Source organism: Tigriopus californicus, chromosome 9, assembly GCF_007210705.1.
Source record: "Tigriopus californicus strain San Diego chromosome 9, Tcal_SD_v2.1, whole genome shotgun sequence".
Classification (NCBI taxonomy): Eukaryota; Metazoa; Arthropoda; class Copepoda; order Harpacticoida; family Harpacticidae; genus Tigriopus; species Tigriopus californicus.
In genome coordinates, this window is record NC_081448.1 from 7,806,818 (window position 1) to 7,827,888 (window position 21,071).

Consider the following 21,071-nt stretch of genomic DNA (forward strand, 5'->3'; position numbering starts at 1 on the left):
ACAGGGGTGTAGCTTTTTCCACCCATTTATGTGCATGAGATCTTTGAGGCACAAGGTATGCCTCAATTTCAAATGCATAAAGGCCCATCTCAGGGGCACTAGGAGGAAGAGACAGCAGTTGTTTCAACCTCATTGTCAAGTCTCTCAACAGACTTACCCCACCCCTTTCCTCTCTCCTTCCCTATTTCCCTCCCCTTGTTCCCCTCTCTCTCCTACAACCTCACCCTCAATTCCTTTAACCTCTCTTCTGTCCAAACTTTGTAGCCCTAAGCCCCCCTCTGGTCGCCATGAGCCCCACGCATCTTTTAGATCGTATGCTCAGGTGGCGGCCAGAGTTCCTTCTCCCTCTTCTCCTCCCCTTTTACCCTCTCCTCAAAGGTTCTCTTATCCTTCACCTAAGGTTAGTTTTGTCCATAAACAGGATTTTTTAAGGTTAGAGAGCCTAGTCAAAGATTTGATAGCTCTAGTCCATCGAAGGGCTATCTGCCCATAAAAGGGCTTTATTTGAATGTGAATTGTCTTATTTCCAAAAAAGACAGCACAAAGATCAAGGTTCTTGAGGAACTAGCTTTAGATAGGCAGGCTGTTGCGATGGGAGGATCTGTGGATTTGATCCTCCTGTGGACGCTCCATGGTGCGATTCCGTGGGTTGTCATTAAGATTGAGTACGGCTCCTGCGATTAGTGCAGCTCCTGTGCTGAATGCATTCAAGACTTTGTTGGTTTTTGTGAGATCTTTGATCTGGGGGGAAGGTGAATCCCTTTTAAATACCGTTGTATGTGAAATACAAAACCAGTACGATGTGAACAACTCTACTCACTGCACCTTGAGTGGCCTTGCGGCCCTCATTGTGTTACACCTGCGCATTAGTCATGTAAAAATGTCGAATGGTGAAGTCGAGGTGTTAGTTTGTCACCTCCAAGGTCTTGATCTGTCCATTGTAACAATATATAGGCCCCCTTCTTGTTCAGTAAGCTCGTTCTTGTCAGCTCTCAAATTCATAGGAAATGAGTTTGACCAGTCAGTTTGCTCAAAGGTTTTCTTTGTAAGGGACTTCAATTTTCCGGCTAGCGTTGTAGAGTGGGAGGTTAGTCCATATGGGTATATTCCCATTTCGAAATCGACATCTCAGTCGTTCGAAAAGCTGGAGGAATTTGCGATCTTGACCAATCTCTCTCAGCATGTTGGTGTAGCCACCAGAGCGAATAGCGTTCTTGACTTGTTTTTTTCCAATGAACCAGATCTGATCCAGTATGTCCATGTGACACCTAGTAATCTGTCAGATCATCATGTTCTCGAGATTGGGTCAACCATTACTCAAAAGCCGCCGTGCTCTAGAGTAAGACCGGCCAAAAAGGTCGGTCTGGCTAAGTTCAAATTCAAAGATGAACATTGGCCGTTGATTATAGAAAGGTTAGGGGAGCTTGATTTTATTTCAATGCTGAAAAAGGAATCGTCCATAGATGTAGCCTTAGACAAAATAATTCTAGTTTTTGAGGACGTCTGTTCCACTCTAGCAATCTCTGAATGAGTTGCGCAAGGCGGGGCAGAGTCTAAAATTCCGAAGTATAGGAAGCAATTGTTTAAAAGGAGTTACAAATTAGCAAAAAGGCTCCAGAGCACTTTGAATCCAGTAGTTGTGGCTAGCCTTCAAAGAAAGTTGGATTTAATCCAGGGTAGAATTAAGGCCTCCATTGAGACAGATCAGTTGAACAAGGAAAGTAGAGTAGTTATTGAGGTGAGGTCGAATCCGAAGGCGTTTTTCTCTTATGCAAACTCTAAGAGAAAGATCAAACACCCTGTAGGGCCTTTTGAGGTCGATGGGGAAGCCATAGACAATGTTGAGACTATGGCCAACATGCTTGGAGATCAGTTCTCTAGTGTGTTTTCAACTCCACTGAGTTTAGGAGCAACAGTCCATTGCTCTATTGATGAGTTTGTTTGGACTGGCAAGGCTTGTCAAGTTGAGCATTTATATGATCTTGTAGTCACAGATCAAGACGCTTTAGAGGCCATCAGGGACTTGAGACCCTCGAGCTCTCCTGGCCCTGATGGTGTGACATCTCATTTTCTGATGAGATGCTCACTGGTTCTTGCTCCTATTTTTTCGTACTTGATGCATCTTGGATCAGGGCATGTTCCCCTCTTCTCTGAAGGTAGCTCATGTTGTTCCAATTTTCAAAAGGGGAGATAAGTAACTACAGGCCGATTTCTCTCACTTCGAATATTGCGAAGGTGTTTGAGAAGATCATGAAGTTCAAACTTGTCGAAATTTTTGATATTCATGAAGTCCTTCCTCCTCGCCAGCACGGGTTCGGAGCACATTTTAGCACGGTTACCCAACTGATTGAGCATATAGAGCAGGTTATTGAGGGACTGGAGAGCCATGAATCAGTCGATGTAGTTTATCTTTACTTTGCCAAGGCCTTTGACAAGGTAGATCATGGCCTTTTAGTTAACAGGCTCCATGAGATTGGGATCCAAGGCAAGGTTCTCAATTGGCTAAGAAGTTTCATTTGTGGTAGGAAACAATTAGTTAAGGTTGAGGGATCCCTTAGTGACATACATGATGTCAAGTCGGGTGTCCCTCAGGGCTCCATTTTGGGTCCTCTCCTTTTCATTATCTTCATTGCTCCGCTTCAGAAGCTTGGTAGTAGTAATGTCAGTATCTCTTCTTATGCTGATGATACAAAATTGGTAGTTGGTAGGAATGGTCAGAACTCCGGTTGTCTGTTAGAGGTCCTAGACCAAATCTACTCCTGGGTTGCTGCGAGTAACATGGCACTGAATGGAATGAAATTCCGCTCAATGACCTTTGGGTCGACGCCATTAGACACTCCACTATTAGATGATGAAGGTAAGGACATTGAGCAGGTCTCATCCATGAAGGATTTAGGTGTAGTCCTCCAAGATAATGGAAAGTTCGATGAGCATATCCAGTTGAAAGTTGGTAAGGCTTTTCAAACATGTGGTTGGATATATCGCACGTTTAAGTCCAGAGATAGTGTCACGATGCTAACTCTGTACAAGTCGATTGTTCAGCCGCATCTTGAATATGCCTCTCCCATTTGGGCTCCAATTAGTTCAGCAGGTTTGCAAAAGCTCGAGCAGGTCCAAAGATGTTTTACTAGGAACATTGAAGATATGAGAGAGCTCTCGTATTGGGAGAGGTTAGAAAGGTTGGGATTGTACAGTACTCAGAGAAGGTACGAAAGGTATCTGATATTGTACGTTTTCAAAAGCATTCATGAGCTTTGTCCCAACCCAGGATTTAGGGTCAATTGTAGTGACCGTAGAGGCTTAATGTGCGTTTTGAGAGCACCTTCAAGCCCTCGAGAATCCAAGCTAGTTAAAACAATGAAGTCCAACTCTCTTCTTTCTCGGGCTCCTTCATTGTTCAATTTGCTGCCCTCAAATATTCGTAGGGTTTATGTAGGGGTTGATCCAGTAGCAAGATTTAAGTCAGACTTGGACAAGTTTTTGACTAAAATTCCGGATCAACCTTATATTCAAGGATTAGCCAGATCAGCCAACTCCAATTCGTTGGTCGATCAAATAATATATATAAATAAAATTCAAGTAAAATAAATAATCTTCTCGTCTTGAACTGCTGGGATTCCAATCCCGGTAGCGGTAAGGAATTCCGCACAAAAAAAAACCAAAACAGGAGGAAATGTAAGTAAATGGGATGGTCATGGACCTCCTTGTAATCATGTTCGTGACCCTGTAGCACTTACAAATCCAAGTAAAATGTTGTTATGTGGTCCATCAGGTTGTGGAAAGACAAATCTTTTGTTAAACATTATATATTATCTTTTACCTTGGAGTAAATCATATGTATATGCAAGAGATCTTGAAGAAGAGAAATATGTAGAACTCAAATCAGCATGTGAACAATGAAGGTTGATAGACAAAGACTTTAAATTTGTTTTTGATACAAGCAATATCGTCAAAATTGATGAATTCAATCCAGATGAACACAATCTAATAATTTTTGATGATTTTATTTGTGATAAATCCAGCTTTGATGATATATCAGAAGAATGCAACATTAATATTTCTAACTCAAAGTTATTTTGACACCCCAAAAATAATTCGCCTACAATGCAATTAGTGTTTAGTTTTTGGAAACTTAATGATCACAGTGGACTAGCAGACGTTTATCAGAATCATCCATTTCGTTTAAGTAAAAAAGATTTTACAGGAGTATTTGAAGAAGACACTAGGGAACCGCATACTTTCCTTTTTCTGGACGCAATTCATAAAAATCCTGCATTTAGAATACGGAAAAACCTGAATGAACCTTTGAATCTATGTTTGACCTGATAGCCGCACGAGCCCAGCGAGCGATATAATTGTCTTATGCTGTGTATGGCTTTAAACAAAGCAATGAATAACCTTCGTTTATGGGGATATGATCGATATCAAGCACATGATATACAACAAAATAGAGTTGCTAATACCGGATTAATTGAAAAACTCAATCATCTAAAGACAAATATCCAAGAATTAACTCTGAAGCTTCAAAATAAGACCAGCAATGAACACATTGCATCATTAGAATTGATTCTAAAAAAGGGCCATGGGGCCCATTAAGGTGCTCTATGAGCACATGAAGCAATCAATGAAATAGAAGATAAATATGAAGCTGCGCGGCTCGCTGCGTTCGCTCAAATAGCTCACAACAATACACTTACAACTAATTTGCAAGAAACACAACAACAAATGAATGAAAAAAGCTGACGAAAAGTTCATCCGAAAATAAAGACAAAAATAATACAGTCCATTTGTTGATAACGGAGAGTTTGGAGACATGCAGCAATAAAACGCAAAACCAAAAGTACAGCCATATTGAGCAAATTACATTGTAAAGTGTAAGGGACTTATTTCTTGACAGACTCAGGAGGCTCACACGTGATAATGTTAATTTGAATAATCTAATGAAATATTATAACAATCTAATCTTATGAAAAAATGGGTTCAGCAAGGATTTAGAAAGTAACAAAATAGTAGTAACAATCTAAAATGCCATATCCATGAATCAGCGTGTCTTCAAGTAACATTTGTCAGTGTCCTTGAAGAAAATAGTCAATGATCCTTGTCATGATGGAACTCTTTCTTATACTTTTTAGTTCTACTTAGGATGCTAGTCAGAGGAACGACACTCACGAGATTTCTGAGATCTTTTTGGCTCCCTCCCGGCTGCCTGGTGTGTGTGATGGGGATCAGCTTTGGACACATTTAGTTACCTGATTCTCAAAATCAAGTTCCGAATTCAGGGGGCCAGTGAGTTGATGGCTCGTTTGTCTGCTTTGGTTGAAACTGGGTAACGCAAGAGAAGTCGATCAGCCCAACACCCTGCTGCCCAACTACCAAAATATGTTCAAAGCAAATCTCAAGTGGCTTGGTTAGAGTGACTTTTCTCTGACAAGCCCTCTAGTTCTACTGATCGTGAAGTGGAGCCACTTGTTAAATCTCGCGCGTCTCTGGTCCCTATGGTCGACCAATACTCAAAAGCCGGCGTGCTCTAGAGTAAGACCGGCCAAGAAGGTCAGTCTGGCAGTTAAGTAAAATGAAAAAAAAAATCGTCTTGAGCTTTTTCGTCTTGAAATTCCATTCCCAGTAAGGGTAGGGAAGTCGCAAAAAACCAGAGAGCCTAGGAAATACAGTGGTAGTCCAAATTTAGTAAAAGGTAAAAGTTCAGCAAGGTGGCTAAAAAGGGCAAAGAACGACCTTTTCTCCATTGCAACAATTCATTTTGCATTATTGCAACTTATTTTTGCACATTTATACGAATTTTATTCACATTTTCGCAACTTTTTTATTACACATTATTCTCAACTTAAAAATGATTTACTTCACCAAAATGGCAATTTTTTTTTAACAAAATTTCACTTTTCACTCTTAATTTGCACTTTTTGGATATTTGGCCTAAAAATGTTGTTTTTGTTGAAATCAGACCTTTCTTGGCGTTGGAATTGGTTTCAAAATCTGAAATCGAAGGCTGTCGCTAAAATAAAGACAAGGAAAGTTGAATTTTGAACAATTGTCATCAATTACCAAATTCTACAGGCCAAAAGTACTTCACCCTGCTATTGTCAAGAGCAGCATACCATGGTTAAGAACAATTGAAATTATAAATGAAAAGAGCAAATTTCAAGTCCAAAGAGACGGGCAAACACGGCACTAAGATAGTTCAGCAGCCCAAAAAACGCACCATAGCTGCTTTCCTTACTTCGTGCAGACTGACAAACTTCTCTTATTTAGAGATCAGTTAGATCAATGGTGCAGATCTACTGCCTTTTACCTTCCTTGACCACATTAAAAAGTATGGTCCAAAATTGAGGCAAAACTTTGTTTTTTAAGAAGTCACCTTCCACCTTCTTTTTAATTTTATTTGCACCTTTTGTTACACTCTTGACCTTTTTCGTGCATTTACCATTTTGACATTTTCTTTTCATGAATTAACAATGTCTTTATATCTCTATAAACCATCTTTTACATACATTTTTACGCCATAGCAAGACCAAGAGCCGCAAGTAACATGTTGTTCTAATTGTTCCGTCCACAATCGCGTACATCATCTTAATATCATATGGATAAGTGATGTACAGGATGAATGATTGCTCCCGGAACGGGTTTTATCAAAATGTTAAGAAAATGTATATTATGATCTTGGGAAAACCACAAAGTTGTTGGATTGCCCATCGTGTAGTCCGTTTGCCGGTCAGATGTCAACCAAATGTCACCCTAATGCTCGTAAAGACGTCGGGATCCATCATAAGTAGCTCCTCCAGCCCTTGATCATAGCTGTACAATCTCACAGGAACCGGTTGTATTAAAGAGCTTTGTGATTCAGTGTGAATCAATCTCTACATCGTTCCTATCACCAAGGAAGAGCTCCAGTACCCGAGGGGCTGGTCAGCCCAGCTACAACCATGGGTGAGGAATGTCGGCTACATGTTTGAAGGGAGGAGAAACAGGAAATCCTCGGTCATCAAAAACGATATTCTCGTGAGCATTTTGAGAAGGGGGAAGAGGATCTGGATAAGCAATCTCATCCTCAAGGATCGATGTTACCAAAATGTCGGCCCCCCCCTGACGGCAAATGACGACCAATCCTTCCGGAATGTCCCGTTGGGACGTAGTTCCGGCCCAATGTTTTGTGTGCAACAGTGGATAGAGGAAGCCGTCACCGTCCACCGATAGCCATGGGACAACCCGTTTTAGCCTCCATGAGCAAGAGGCGGAAACCAACGTGGCACGGGAAAGTCTTCAACAAGAACAGTCACAATTTTGCGCTCGAGGAGAGCAGAGTCGCATTTTCATTCTCCAGGAGAGAAGTCAGATTTTGAACCTCTCCAAGGAGGAAGCACCCGCCATTGCTAAGTGCTGGGACGTTGTCATTGTTGTGGTGCCAAGAAGTGGGAACTGTTTCGAAGGACAGAGATCGTCATCATATGGGAGTAGGAAACCCAGGAAGCCGTGCACAAGAGCAAGAGGACCTGGGAAGTGCCGAGTCTGAGTACAGCACTTCGTCACTTTGTTAGTGGACCTTCAATCCCGTCGAGTGGACGTCATCCGAGCATCTCCGTTGGACCATCTCACCAGACATCGAGCAGTAATTATTAACCCATTGATTTCATATGCGTATGTCCCCTTTTCCATTGGCCCAACAATTCCCCCACTTTTCTTACCAGAGCAAGACAGCTGATAGGCGGTGTGTTTGTGATGAATAAAGTAGATTGAACTGTACAGTTTGCCTTGAAGAGTAGCCTAGATTTCTCAGACGACCGAGATCGTGCTGGCATCGTAGGGAGTAGAGGTAGCAAGTGATTTGTATGCAACAACTGTATCTAAAGTTCATCACTCTTGTAGCAGAAATCAGTAGTTAGACTCTAGAGTAGAGGTCGACTTTGATAGACGCATTTAGACTAGGATAGTGACCACATTTTGCAGGATATTTAGCCTTGAAGATTGGCCCAGGTATGCCAGACAACCGAGATTGATCTGGGACCAATGGGGAGTAGAGGTAGCTAGCGATTTGTATCCTTAGTCGTTTAATGATTGTTTGAGGCCCTGATAAAGGAAGCTCGAACTATTGCTCGTATGCCCTGATTAGGGTTATAACCGGAGGCCTTAAGATAGGTCTAAGAAATTTAAGCCCTTGTACTAGGTGCTCTCCATCTTTGAGAGCTATCAAGGTATTTTTACCTAGTGCTTGGGTCAGGAGTTCCATGTTTCCGTTCACCACGGGAATTCAATAAGTCAGGACCTTTCACCCCTGGCTGGTGGACGGAACACTAATCAATATAATTGATTGAAGATGCTTGAAAATAAGTTTATTGCAATTGAACAACTTCTAAAATGAAGTAACTGTTATTTTTTTTGCATTTGGGGTGCTAGGGTTGGAGAGGTAGACCTTGCCCGGCCAGCAAAGCTAGCCATCACATCCTCTAATTTATTTCCGTTAGGCAGTGTCATAGTCCGTATCAGATTGGTTCTCCGTCTGTGGGTGTGGTTTGTGTCTAAAAGTTTCCCTGCGAAAAGTCGGGGAGGAGACTCGAACCAGGGACCTCTCTCATGCAAGGAAACTGCGCCATACACTACACCATGTGTCCTCCCAATTAGTAATTACTTTCGAACCCATGTATTTGTTACCGTCATTAGTTATATTTACAACCCATGTATTTATAATTTTTTATTGTTACATTTATAAAGTAATTGACACCCGTCTGAATCTCATAAATAACAGATTTGATTTTGAATATCTCCAAAAGAGTCAGCTTGATTTTAGAAAAAGTGCTTGCCAGCTTGCGATTTGGGAGTGGGTGGAATTCTGGAAATTTAAGCTATTATTACACCAAGTGAATTTCGGTGCTGTTTCCTTCCAAATTTGATGAAAGGGACAAATTCGTGAGAAAATGGGCAAAGAATAATGAAGATCACTTGTCTTAGAAGACGGTTTATTTTAGTAGTATCAAGATGGGCGCCTGTAACGTGGAAAGAACTCAATTTCTCTGTCCCATCTGTATCCAGGGCATTTTAAGTGCAGGAAATTCAAGAAAAATGTAGTGCGGCAACCTTGATATTGGCGACTTTCTCTGTATTATGTATTTATTTCACTGTTGTCGAACTCAGCAAGAAAATGAATCGGGCCCATTTCTTTAAAAATTATATTGCCTTTAAAACCTCAAAAATGACAAAATTAGCCTGACCGGAAGGTTGGCAATCCCTGATAACGTAACCCTGCTTCCAGCTGTTCACAGGGTGGCCAAAATTTGAGCCAAAATTTGAGCGTTATCCTTAATTGGCTTATTTGTCCACATTCATTCATCAGACAAATGTTTCGAATTTTGATTCAAATGTGTAATGAAACTCAACCTTTTTTAACGTAATGTTACCACCCTGGCCTGACGTATGATGAAGGGATGTAGGCCTGAAGGCCCGTTGGGATATAGTAAAGAATTTTGTGTCCGCCCCATAGACAGGTACGCCAGATTCGTATCGGAGAATGTTTTTGAATGTTCAATATTCTTGTTATCTAATGTTTTCAACAACACTTTCAATTTTTATTCCACTCTCAATTACTCTAAATTTGACATTTTTAAACAAAGGAAATGAAAACGAATGAAATTACACTGCCCTCTCCCTCAAATTGAAGCTTAGCAAATAATAGTTCAACCAAATGCATGCTTCCCTTTTATCAATCAAGGAAAAAGGTTGTGTCAAATGTGAATCCCAACCTTGCGAATTGGCTAAATTATTATTTTTTACGGTCGTAAAGACTATAGAATTTAAAAAAATCTTGCACCCAATTCATTTTCTTGCCAAGTTCGCCAACAATGAAATAAATACATAACACCGAAGAAGCCGCTTTGGGGTGAACTGAAGAACAACAATACAATGCAAATGATGTTTTGGGACTAAAAATCTCATGCGTGTACTTTTTTACTATAGTGGCTCTAACGTAGAAAAACATTTCAGATAACCTGCGTCGGGCATGGACTGACTTTATGATTTAAATTAGTTTCCCGGCTTGTTGAAACACACAGTATTCCGATATTGAAACAAAAGTTTAGTAAGTTGAGAAGCAGTTGATCAACATACTCGAAAGAGATAATTCGAGATTCTGAAATATACGCATTCCATTAGGAAAGAAAATAATCTCATGAGACATTTAAACAAACTCTATGTCTAAGTCTATGGTGGCCAGAAGGTGCGGCTCAGTGTTGCCACGAGGTAACATCTTTCCAGATTTTGAACTTTATTTCATTTATTAGTTGGACGCTTTCCTCGGAAGGTCAAAGAAGGTTTCAAATATAGAATTCAGCACCAAATTTGCGCATTTACTATTTTTGCATCGCCTCCACGCTTCTTCAGCCGTGTGGTTTGTTTCGATGAATTTTATTTGAGAAAGGAGGAATCGATAAACAAGATGAACTATTGTGAGATTTTTTAGCGTCTTCTTCATTGCTATCACGATTCGTAGTTCGTTATAATCTTAGGGTGAATTAATGCTTCAACAAATCAGAGTTGGTGGATCCGTTTTGCTCTTGAATAAAGAGTTCATGTAAAATTTTGTTCAAGAAACTTCCCAAAGTTTGAGTTGAAATCTGAATTTTCAATGTTGACGCATTCCTTTCCAGTTTTAGAGCCACTTTTGCGCTCAAAGACACGGAGAGAGAAAAGAAAGAAATATTTCGTTTTTCTAACTAACCGGAATTGCTCTTCAAAGCGAACATTGACTCGGTAAGGTCACTAGAGTTGACCCTTAAACTTGGGTTAGGACAAATCTCAGGGATAATATTAAAGACATACGTTCAAATCTCCCTCCGACCTTCTTTATGTAGTTTGCACTCCTATATCTTCCAGTCAATCCATACAAGAAAGACTCTCGCTGACGTTTGAATCTGAGAACCAATTGTCTAACGAATTATTTGACTAGGAAGGTATGTTATCTCAGGTCCTTTTTTCATATTATTGTTGGCAATCCTGTCTTTGTGGAAGTAAAAGCACAACACAGGCACAACTTTTAGTTTTCATTTCTCTATCACTTTTATTTGCACAACTTTCTGTTACCTTTACTTTTACGTTTGGATTCCCCGTCATATTTATTAGTTACGATGACTGCTTCTTCTGCTTCATGTCAAAGTAAGTAAACTATGCAGATAATCCCTTCAAACGGGAAAAATCTATTCATTTTCTATCTCTCTTAAGAGGGTTCAGAAGATATATATATATATATATATGAATTGATCCAACCTTACCTTTTTCACTTCATTTCCAACGGAAGGTGGGTTAGGCGAAGAAACCTTCTCTCGCTCTGTTTCCATTTGTGCCGCTGTGAAGGAGTTAACCGTTGGAACGGTCCTAACCAAAGTTCGAAATAAGGGAGATGTTCGTGGGCTGTGTGGCTATAATCGGCACTACAGGTTGGATATGGAAGCCCTCAAGATCAGATACACCTCGGATAAAAAGTTCCGAAAATTGGCATGCCTTAGTGGACTTAGAGGTAAATATAAAAGGCACAAAAATCACACAAATAAATGTTACGCGTTGTTTTCTTATTCCCAGAATCCACCTTCTCGATTTCTGAAATTGCCCATGTAAGGTCTGGTCACGCGACGGATACTTTCAATTCATTAATAAAGAAAACAAGAGGCGATGCGATTCCGTTTGTGGAAGGTATCAAGGCTGAGCCAGAGGTTTGTTTCTCTGTAATTTTTACCCAGAAGACAAGGGAAACGTTGGATTTGATCGCGCCCACTCGCCAAGATCGAGATACTTGGGTCAAATGTCTCAATCATATTGTTGTCACGATTAACACCTTGGATCGCCAAAAGGAGTACGAATTGTAAGTTCCTTTGATAATTCTCGGGTAGTTATGTGGATGGCCAACCATTACTTTGATAATTTTGGTTTCAAAAGATATTGCGTTAAAAGAAATCTCGAGAAACGACACTCAATTTTTTTTTGATGATATTAAACCACCTTTGTGTATACTACAGTATTCGACTTTCGTATACATTTAGAATTTCTATTATGCATTGTATTTTTGTTATACATTATGTACTTTGAATCATGCCATAAAGAAAAACATCCCATATTTGCAACTTTCTGCAACAAGTGGAGTTCGTCATTAAGCTTGAATCCCCGTAATGGTTGACCTTCTAAAGCAAGATTTTAATGACTTAGAGCAAGCATTAACTCACTATTTGAGTGTTTATGATCTTAAGGGAGCGGCGAATGGTATCGATCAAAGTCTTAAGAAGGATAGTAACGCAAAGCTACCCCTTAAGAACCCATTAACCCAACTATTGGGAAATAATTGCCTTTTACAGTTCCCACAATTTGAAGAAACTGATCAGAAAATAGCGCAAAGATCAAGGTTCTTGAGGAACTAGCTTTAGATAGGCAAGTCTCGTGCATTTCTATGACAGAAACTTGGCTTTGACCAGGCGTCTTAGATGAAGAGATGGCCATGGCTGGTTTCAATTTAGTTCGATGTGATTGAGTACAAAACCCTGACAATCCCATTTTTCCGCATGGGGGCGTATGTCTATATGTTAGAAATGACCTGCGCATTTGTCATGTAAAAATGTCGAATGGTGAAGTCGAGGTGTTAGTTTGTCACCTCCAAGGTCTTGATCTGTCCATTGTAACAATATATAGGCCCCCTTCTTGTTCAGTAAGCTCGTTCTTGTCAGCTCTTCAAATTCATAGGAAATGAGTTGGACCAGTCAGTTTGCTCAAAGGTTTTCTTTGTAAGGGACTTCAATTTTCCGGCTAGCGTTGTAGATGGGGAGGTTAGTCCATATGGGTATATTCCCATTTCGAAATCGACATCTCAGTCGTTCGAAAAGCTGGAGGAATTTGCGATCTTGACCAATCCCTCTCAGCATGTTGGTGTAGCCACCAGGCGAATAGCGTTCTTGACTTGGTTTTTTCCATGACCCTGATCTGATCCAGTATGTTCATGTGACACCTAGTAATCTGTCAGATCATCATGTTCTCGAGATAGGGTCGACCATTACTCAAAAGCCGGCGTGCTCTAGACCAAGGACGACTCTACCCTGGACACATAGTCACCCTAAAAATCAACAGCTGCGAGACATTAAAAGTGCTAAATTTGAAGCGACCGTGCTCTGACCCTACGAAATCTGAGGTGAAATCCGCTTATAAATCATTGCGTGTGACTTCTGCTCACTGACCCGCCTTTGGTTGACCTCACTACCATTTTGTCACGCCATTTCAAGAAGTTGGCCAACCTGACCCGTCCCCTCAAACTGGATTAGAGCCATTGAAGTCAGGTTAGGTTAGGTCAGGAAGGATTTCAAAAATGGCAACACTGACGCTCTGTATGTTGACAGTTTATGTGCTTATGTACTAGGTTTAGAAACTTCGTGCAACGTCCATATTGAAGAAATCAAATCCAATATCCTCTGAACGTCTGTTCTACGTTTGGAAACATCTCAAGATCCAGATAGGACTCAAAACTGAAGAGAAAGCCATGCAAAGACCAAAGCCCTGTCATTATAACTTGTGAATGCAAGCAACCTAGGGAGCTTGATACGGATTCATTAAAACTAAGAAAGAGGTTGACCAGCCTGAACAAGTATGGCCGTTACACATCTTCCGTTTTTGGGTCAGCTGATATTTTGGTCCTTCGAGAAGAGAATAAAACCTAACTTAACCTAACCTGACCTAACCTTTCGGTTGCAAGGGCCTGGGGCGCCTAGGCCGCGGTGCAAGCCTGCGGCAGCTCGGTAGCAAGGCCCTCGAAAACAGCGGCAGATGAGAGCTTAATTCTGCAATGAAAAAAATAGAAGATTCCACGCATCGAGATTCGAACTCACGACAGACAAAAGTCATACTGGGGTCATGAACCTCATGCGTTCACGACCACTGGAATTTGATACCGCTGAAGTCGGCAACGTTTTTACTTAAAGCAGCTACATGTCGAGAGAGTGGCAGCTGACCCAAAAATGGAAGACATGTAACGACCATACTGAATAAGTTGGATTTTTGACATACGATTGGGCACGCAGCGAGTATTTGTGAGAGTCAATTGTGTATGTCCTTCCAGAGTGTTATCCCTTGCTCTTCTATGTGACAACTGATGTGACTGACAAGCCATGAACCACTGGAATGTGGACGGGGATGGTAAGGTTAAAATTAGCAACTCCAATTCGAGTCAATGAATAAATTCTTCTTCAAATAAGGCTGGCCCCAGATCCCTGCAATTGCGTATTTCAAATGTCAGCTCAATCAAACGACTGAGTCAAGGACTTAAATCGAAACTATTATAATAAAAGTTATGCCCTCTCAAAGTGCAGCACATAACAGAGCACACTTAGCCCTCTTCTGGTAATCAATTACCACAAGAGGGCTAGTTCGTTCATTCATTGAAGAGCTTTGTAGTGCCTTTAAGACGGCATAACTTTTGATCCAGTCGCTCGATCAAGCTGAAAATTGAAATGAGTAATTGTTGTTGCCTGGGATCATTCTCATTTGAAGAAGAACATAATTTTTTTTTTTTTTTTTCACGGGCTTTTCTAACCGCTACAGGGAATGTAATCCCCAGTACTATTAAAATGAAAGATTATAATTCGTCTATTTATTACCTTTCAATTTTTATATGATATTTGGTCTACCAACGAATTTGAGTGGCAGACCGAGCTAATCCTTGAATTTAGGGTTGATCTGGAATGCTGTCTAAAAATTTGTCCAAGTCTGACTTGAAAGATGCTACCGGATCAACAAGGACTACGTATTCCTTACGGATATTAGAGGGAAGCAAATTAAACAATGAAGGGGCCGAGAAAGAAGAGATGTGGGACTTCATTGTTCGAACTAGCCTGGATTCTCGAAGACTTGAAGGTGCTCTCAAAACGCACATTAAGCCTCTACGGTCACTAGAATTGACCCTAAACCCTGGGTTGGGACAAAGCTCATGGATACTTTTGAAAACGTACAATATCAGATACCTTTCGTACCTTCTCTGAGTACTGTACAATCCCAACCGTTCTAACCTTTCCCAATACGAGAGCTCTCTCATTCCTGTGATGTTCCTAGTGAAACATCTTTGGACTTGCTCGACCTTTTGCAAACCTGCTGAACTCATTGGAGCCCAAATGGGTGAGGCGTATTCAAGATGTGCTGGACAATCAACTTGTACAGAGTAAGGCATCGTGATGCTATCTCTGGACTTAAACGTGCGATAATCCAACCACACATTTGAAAGCCTTACCCACCTTCAGCTGGATATGCTCATCGAACTTTTCATTATTTTGGAGGACTACACCTAGATCTTTCATAGATGAGACCTGCTCAATATCTTTACCTCCATTATCTACGAGTGGAGTATTTAAAGGAGTTGACCCAAATGTCATTGAGCGGAATTTCATTCCGTTCAGGGCCATATTACTCTCAGTTATCCAAGAGTAGGTTCGATTTAAGTCCTTTGCAAGGCTACTGGAATCTTGGCCATTCCTACCAGAAACTAACTTTGTATCGTCAGCATAAGAGAGAGACTGGCAGTGATACTAAGCTTTTGAAGCGGGGCAACGAATATTATAAAACAAGAGGGGCCCTAAGATCGAACCCTGGGGAACACCTGACTTGACATCATGTATGTCACTAAGGGATCCCTCAACCTTAACCAATTGCTTCCTACCAGAAATGAAACTTTTTAACCAATTGAGAACCCTGCCTTGGATCCCAATTTCATGGAGCCTGTTAACTAAGAAGTTAACGTTTTTGCGTTAACTTAGTCGCGAAAAGCTAATTCCCAAACCAAGCGTCCCCGTCCATATTCCAGTTGTTCATGGACAAGCCAAGTTTGTTTGCTCTCAGATTGCTGACCAAGATGAATCATTTCATTGGCCAATATTCCCCCCACGGGCATTCGTAACACCCGGAGAGAGCATAAAGAGTTTCTACAACTGTTGTAATAAGCCAGTGGGAATTCCAACTCTATCCCCAGACGGCCATCAGCAACCTGTTTCCAACTTGAGACCCCAACGAGTGAACCCATACTCCTATTTTCTATTAACTAGAGTGAAGTGTTTGTAGTTAGGCCTTGGGACCCCATTCCATATTATGAGCCTAAACTATAAAGTTGTTGGCTTGCGTGGTGACCTGCCTATAACCACATCAATCTTAATGTTCTTCAGAAAAGTGGAAGAAATGAAGAAAACCAAAAAAAATCAGTTATCCCTTGATACATATTAAATTCATACGAATGATGGGTGTGAAATTCGTGTTTGGTCTTTTGATTATGAAATGCAGTTGAAAAAGCCCATTGAGTTACCTCTTTTTAAATGTATCATATATGTTTCTCTCATCCTTCAGAATTAATAAGGTGTAATCTTTGCAACAAAAAATTCTCACCGGACACTTTTATGTCATTGTTCAAAAGGACTCCTAGTTGTTAAGCCCGTATAAACTATATATCATGACACTTCGTAGATTATATTTTTAATGGCTGAAAGCTTGCGTACCTGCCAAAAGCAACTAAATTTCGGTTCAAGTAATCACCATAAATGGAATGGGGGTAAAAAGGAAGGAATTAAACATTAGAATGGTGTAGTACATTGGCTGTTTTACATTTCTGGGTATTTTATACTCGTACATTATACACCCAATTTCATAACAACATATCACCAGACAAGGTGATGAAAATAACTGATAAAACGTTATTGATCTGAATACCAAGGTTTTAACAAAAGTCGCACGTTTTTTGATCTACTCAGGGGCTAGTGCACATTGACCTTTCGTTGTCTACCCTGTGGGCACTGTCAACCTCCATGTCTAGAAAACTTCTTGTCTTGGCTAAGTTGAAGTTCAAAAATGAACATTAGCCTTTGATTATGGAAAAGTAAGGAGAGCTTGACTACATTTCAATGCTGAAAAAGGAATCGTCCCCAGATGTAGCCTTGGACAAAATGATTCTAGTTTTGAGGACGTCTGTTTCACTATAGCAATCTCTGAATGTGTTCCAAATGGCGGGGCACAGTCTATTTGATCTTTTGATGAGTTTGTTGAGATTGGCAAGGCTGGTCAAGTTCAGCGTTTAGATGATCTTGTAGTCACAGATCAAGATGCTTTAGAGGCCATCAGGGACTTGAGGCTTTCAAGTTCTCCTGGTCCCGATGGCGTGACATCTCAGTTTCTGATGAGATGCTCACTGGTTCTTGCTCCTGTTTTCTCGTACTTGATGCGTTGCATCTTGGATCAGGGCAAGTTTCCATCTTCACTAAAATTAGCTCATGTTGTTCCAATTTTTAAAGGGGGAGATAAGTGGCCATAGGCCGATTTATCTCACTTCGAATATTGCCAAGGCGTTTGAGATCATAAAGTTCAAACTTGTCGAATTTTTTGATTTTCATGAAGTCCATCTTCCTAGCCAGCATGGATTCGGAGCACATTTTAGCGTGGTTACCCAACTGATTGAGCATATAGAGCAGGTTATTGACGGACTAAGAAGCCATGAATCAGTTGATGGTGTTTATCTCGACTTTTCATCGCAACCTCTTGGGTTGCGGCGACTAACATGGCATTGAATGGAATGGAATTCCGCTCAATGACCTTTGGGTCGACGCCATTACACACTCCACTATTAGATGATGAAGGTAAGGGCATTCAGCAGGTCTCAACCATGATGGATTTAGGTGTAGTCCCCCAAAATAATGGAAAGTTTGATGAGCATATCCACTTGAAGGTGGGTAAAGCTTTTCAAATGTGTGGTTGGATATGTCGTACGTTGAGAGGGTATGAAACTGTGCGCTTTCAAAAGCATCCAAGAGCTTTGTCCCAACCCAAGATTTTGGGTCAATTCTAGTGAAATTAGAGGCTTAACGTGCGTTTTGAGAGCACTTTCAAACCTGCGAAAATCTAGGCTAGTTAAAACAATGAAGTCCAACTCTCTTCTTTCTTGGGCTCCTTCATCATACAATATGTTGCCTTCAAATATTCGTAGGGCGTATGCAGGCGTTGATCCAGTAGCATGATTTAAGTCAGACTTGAACAAGTTTTTGACTTAAATACCGATCAACCTTATATTCAAGGGTTTGCCAGATCAGCCAACTCCAATTCGTTGGTCGATCAAATAATATATAAAAGTAAAAGTTAAGTAAAATGAATAAATTTCTCGTCTTGGAAAAAACCCTCTAAATTCATTATTTTAAATTTAAAGTTCATTTTTTGTGGTTTGGGGTGTCAGGGTTGGAGAGGTGAGCCGCGCCCGGCCAGCGAAGCCAGTCGTCACAGCCTCCTCTTCTGAATTTCGTTAAGCAGATTCATATCTGGTTTCAGTTTGGTTCTCCGTCGGTGGGTGTCGTTAGCTTCTAAAATTTCATTTGGAGAAAGTTCGGGTAGGCGGTTTGAACCAGGGACATCTCTCACTCTAGGGAACTGCGCTAACCACTACTCCTCGTCTCCAAATTGAAACAAAAATTTGCAAATAAACTTTCCAAAACATAGGTAACAACCATAAACAACAATGATGTTAATGCGTTAACAGTGCTGTTTTCCAACTCTGCAAGCTCTAACCTGAACAACTTATGAAACAAGAAATCGTGTTAAATTTTAACGAGACATTCAGCAAGATCAAAAATTCAAGAAGAACTGGATCATTATTTTTTAAACAATTAGCTAGCCTCAAAATATCACCCTGATTATTCTCAGATCAAACTAAGGCAATCCTTTTGATTGAGAATGAGTGTACTTGAAAATTAACTATTGCCTTTACTTTCCAAGCTTTCTGGTACCCTTCATTTAATTTTGATAATCATTTGATCCCATTACTCCTATTGATGGTTAAATAGGGTGATAGGCTACAACAACAATTCAAAAAAGGATGTTTATTGTTTGGACAACTCATACATTAAGTTTGATGAAAAAGAGTATGGGTTAAAAAGTTGGACTAGATTCCTTGGAAAAAAAATCAATTCAGTTATTTGTGTGGCGGCATTACTATTAACTACTAAATCAGAACTCTCATCTTTGAGACATTAAAAATATTCGACTGCTTCTGGTGAAGTATAGAAATGATAATTTCTAGCAAAAGGCAAAATGTTAAAAAAGGCTCAAAAATTAGGAAAATGAAAATATTTGATTCACAGATATTATCAATTGTTATTGTTTTTTTATCAATAGTAAATGTGAAATTTGAGACTCTGTACAACCATTTAGTTTTATGATTAATTTTCAATTGATCCAAAGCAGTGTTTCTGAATAATCAAGTTTACAATACCTAATCTAATGAATTTATCAACTATCAATAACTTACTGAAGTTAGATGGCCAATTGTGTTGAAAAGAGGCTGTACTAAATAGATTATCTTCTTTGCACTTTTATTTTTGTGTAATTGTTTCACAAGATCTGAAATTGGTTGTTGCAAACTTTACTAAAGACAATATTGTAACTTCTTAAAATGCATCCTCCTCCCAAAGGTCTAAATTTCAGATGCCATGAACTATTAACACTTATATATTTTTTGGTAAGACTAGTAAGAAAAAGAGTGGTTTTCATATTTTGCAAACTATATTGCAAAAAATACGTTAACAAGTTTAGTTTAGGATTGCAACAAATAAAACCCTCCACTGGAGGCAGGGCTGAATTTCCTAAGAAAAAACGAACGTAACAAATGACTTGTTGAAGTATTAAAGTGTAACATAATTGCCAAGATGCATTATTAATGTTCTTTGGTACGAAAATTTGACCGAAAAATGTATAGTTTTAGGATTATTAGACACCGAAACTGTATTTTTTTCGGAAATTCGGTTAAAACCACCTGCATGTTTAAAAATGAAACAGGAGGCGAAAGCAGATAAAAAAGTCAAAATAGATAGATTTAGCCAGGGAATTGCGAATCCGGACAAAATTAAGATAACAGGAATTAGGTAATATTGCAAAATCAGTTTTGCTTTCTTGAGAAGATTAAAAGTGAGCAAACCTATTTCTAGACTTCCGNCCTTCTTCTTGATGTTATTGACTTGAAGGCCGTTCTCTTGGCAATATCCATGGAGCTGCTGCTGTACGGCCAAGGCGGATGTTAAGATAACAGGAATTAGGTAATATTGCAAAATCAGTTTTGCTTTCTTGAGAAGATTAAAAGTGAGCAAACCTATTTCTAGACTTCCGGTTTTTTCCACTGTTCGTTGAAACTGTCTTCAAAACCGTTTCAAAAATGAACATCTTTGGCAGTAATCTTAAAATACTCATAGATCAAAATAAAATATTTTGATCTATTTCTTCCAAATATCTAGTGTCTTTTAAAATACGTACGGAGTATTAGTATTACCTTCTGATGCGATATCTTCTACACATTATTTTTTTGTTAAAAGCAGGCACAATCTTCAGCGCTGAATGTCTTTCTTTAATATAAGTGAATAAAGAAAAAAATGGAAATTTCTCATTGGATTGCCCAAGAGCTCCAAGTTTCCTCAGTTACCACGACAGAAACCAAAAATTAAATTTTACTCTGGAGCGTGAAAAAAGGAATGAGTAACAAGTAATTTTTGGAAAATTTAGGTCCTTACAATTAACAATGAATAAATATTTTATTGCGACTCTTGGTCATGTTAACTCGTAAAATAATAAAATTGTGTTTGTAAACAACTTACACAAATATGGATAAAAATAAATAAGAGAAGAAAATAAAATGGTTAAAACGATAAAACATTCGACTAGTGATATCACAACAGAGATGACTAGAATTGGTTCAATGCACATGAAAAAGGGAAGAGGTGAGTTACAGATAGTACAACAGATAGTACAAAGACAGGTAGGTAGAGGTAAGGGATGAAAATCTTGGTTATTGCAGTAGAGTGGATGGGCCAGATTGAACACATCCTTTGTCAACTCCCGTCGCTGATGGCATTTGGTACGTGACCGCCAATACTCCGAAGGGATGTCGGGCCAAGGACAATAAGGTGCCAGCAAGTCCTTGACCGGGAAGGACAACTTGTGCCCGGACATCACCTCCGGAAAGGCCAGGTTCCCAACACTGTTGGACACTAACCTTGCCAGCCTGATGGTGAGGGGCTCGGTTTCACATAGAATGC

General features: G+C 39.8%; 1 protein-coding gene across 1 annotated transcript in view; it reads left to right on the forward strand.

Annotated features, from left to right (window-relative positions):
• Positions 1 to 10,983: 10,983 nt before the first annotated feature.
• Positions 10,984 to 21,071, forward strand: part of LOC131887506 (1-phosphatidylinositol 4,5-bisphosphate phosphodiesterase delta-4-like) — a 39,634-nt gene continuing 29,546 nt past the window's right edge. The window contains exons 1-3 of the mRNA XM_059236140.1: positions 10,984 to 11,154; positions 11,297 to 11,515; positions 11,578 to 11,857. Coding sequence (XP_059092123.1) covers positions 11,127 to 11,154; positions 11,297 to 11,515; positions 11,578 to 11,857 — 527 coding nt within the window. The 5' untranslated portion in view covers positions 10,984 to 11,126. The remainder of the gene's footprint in view (positions 11,155 to 11,296; positions 11,516 to 11,577; positions 11,858 to 21,071) is intronic.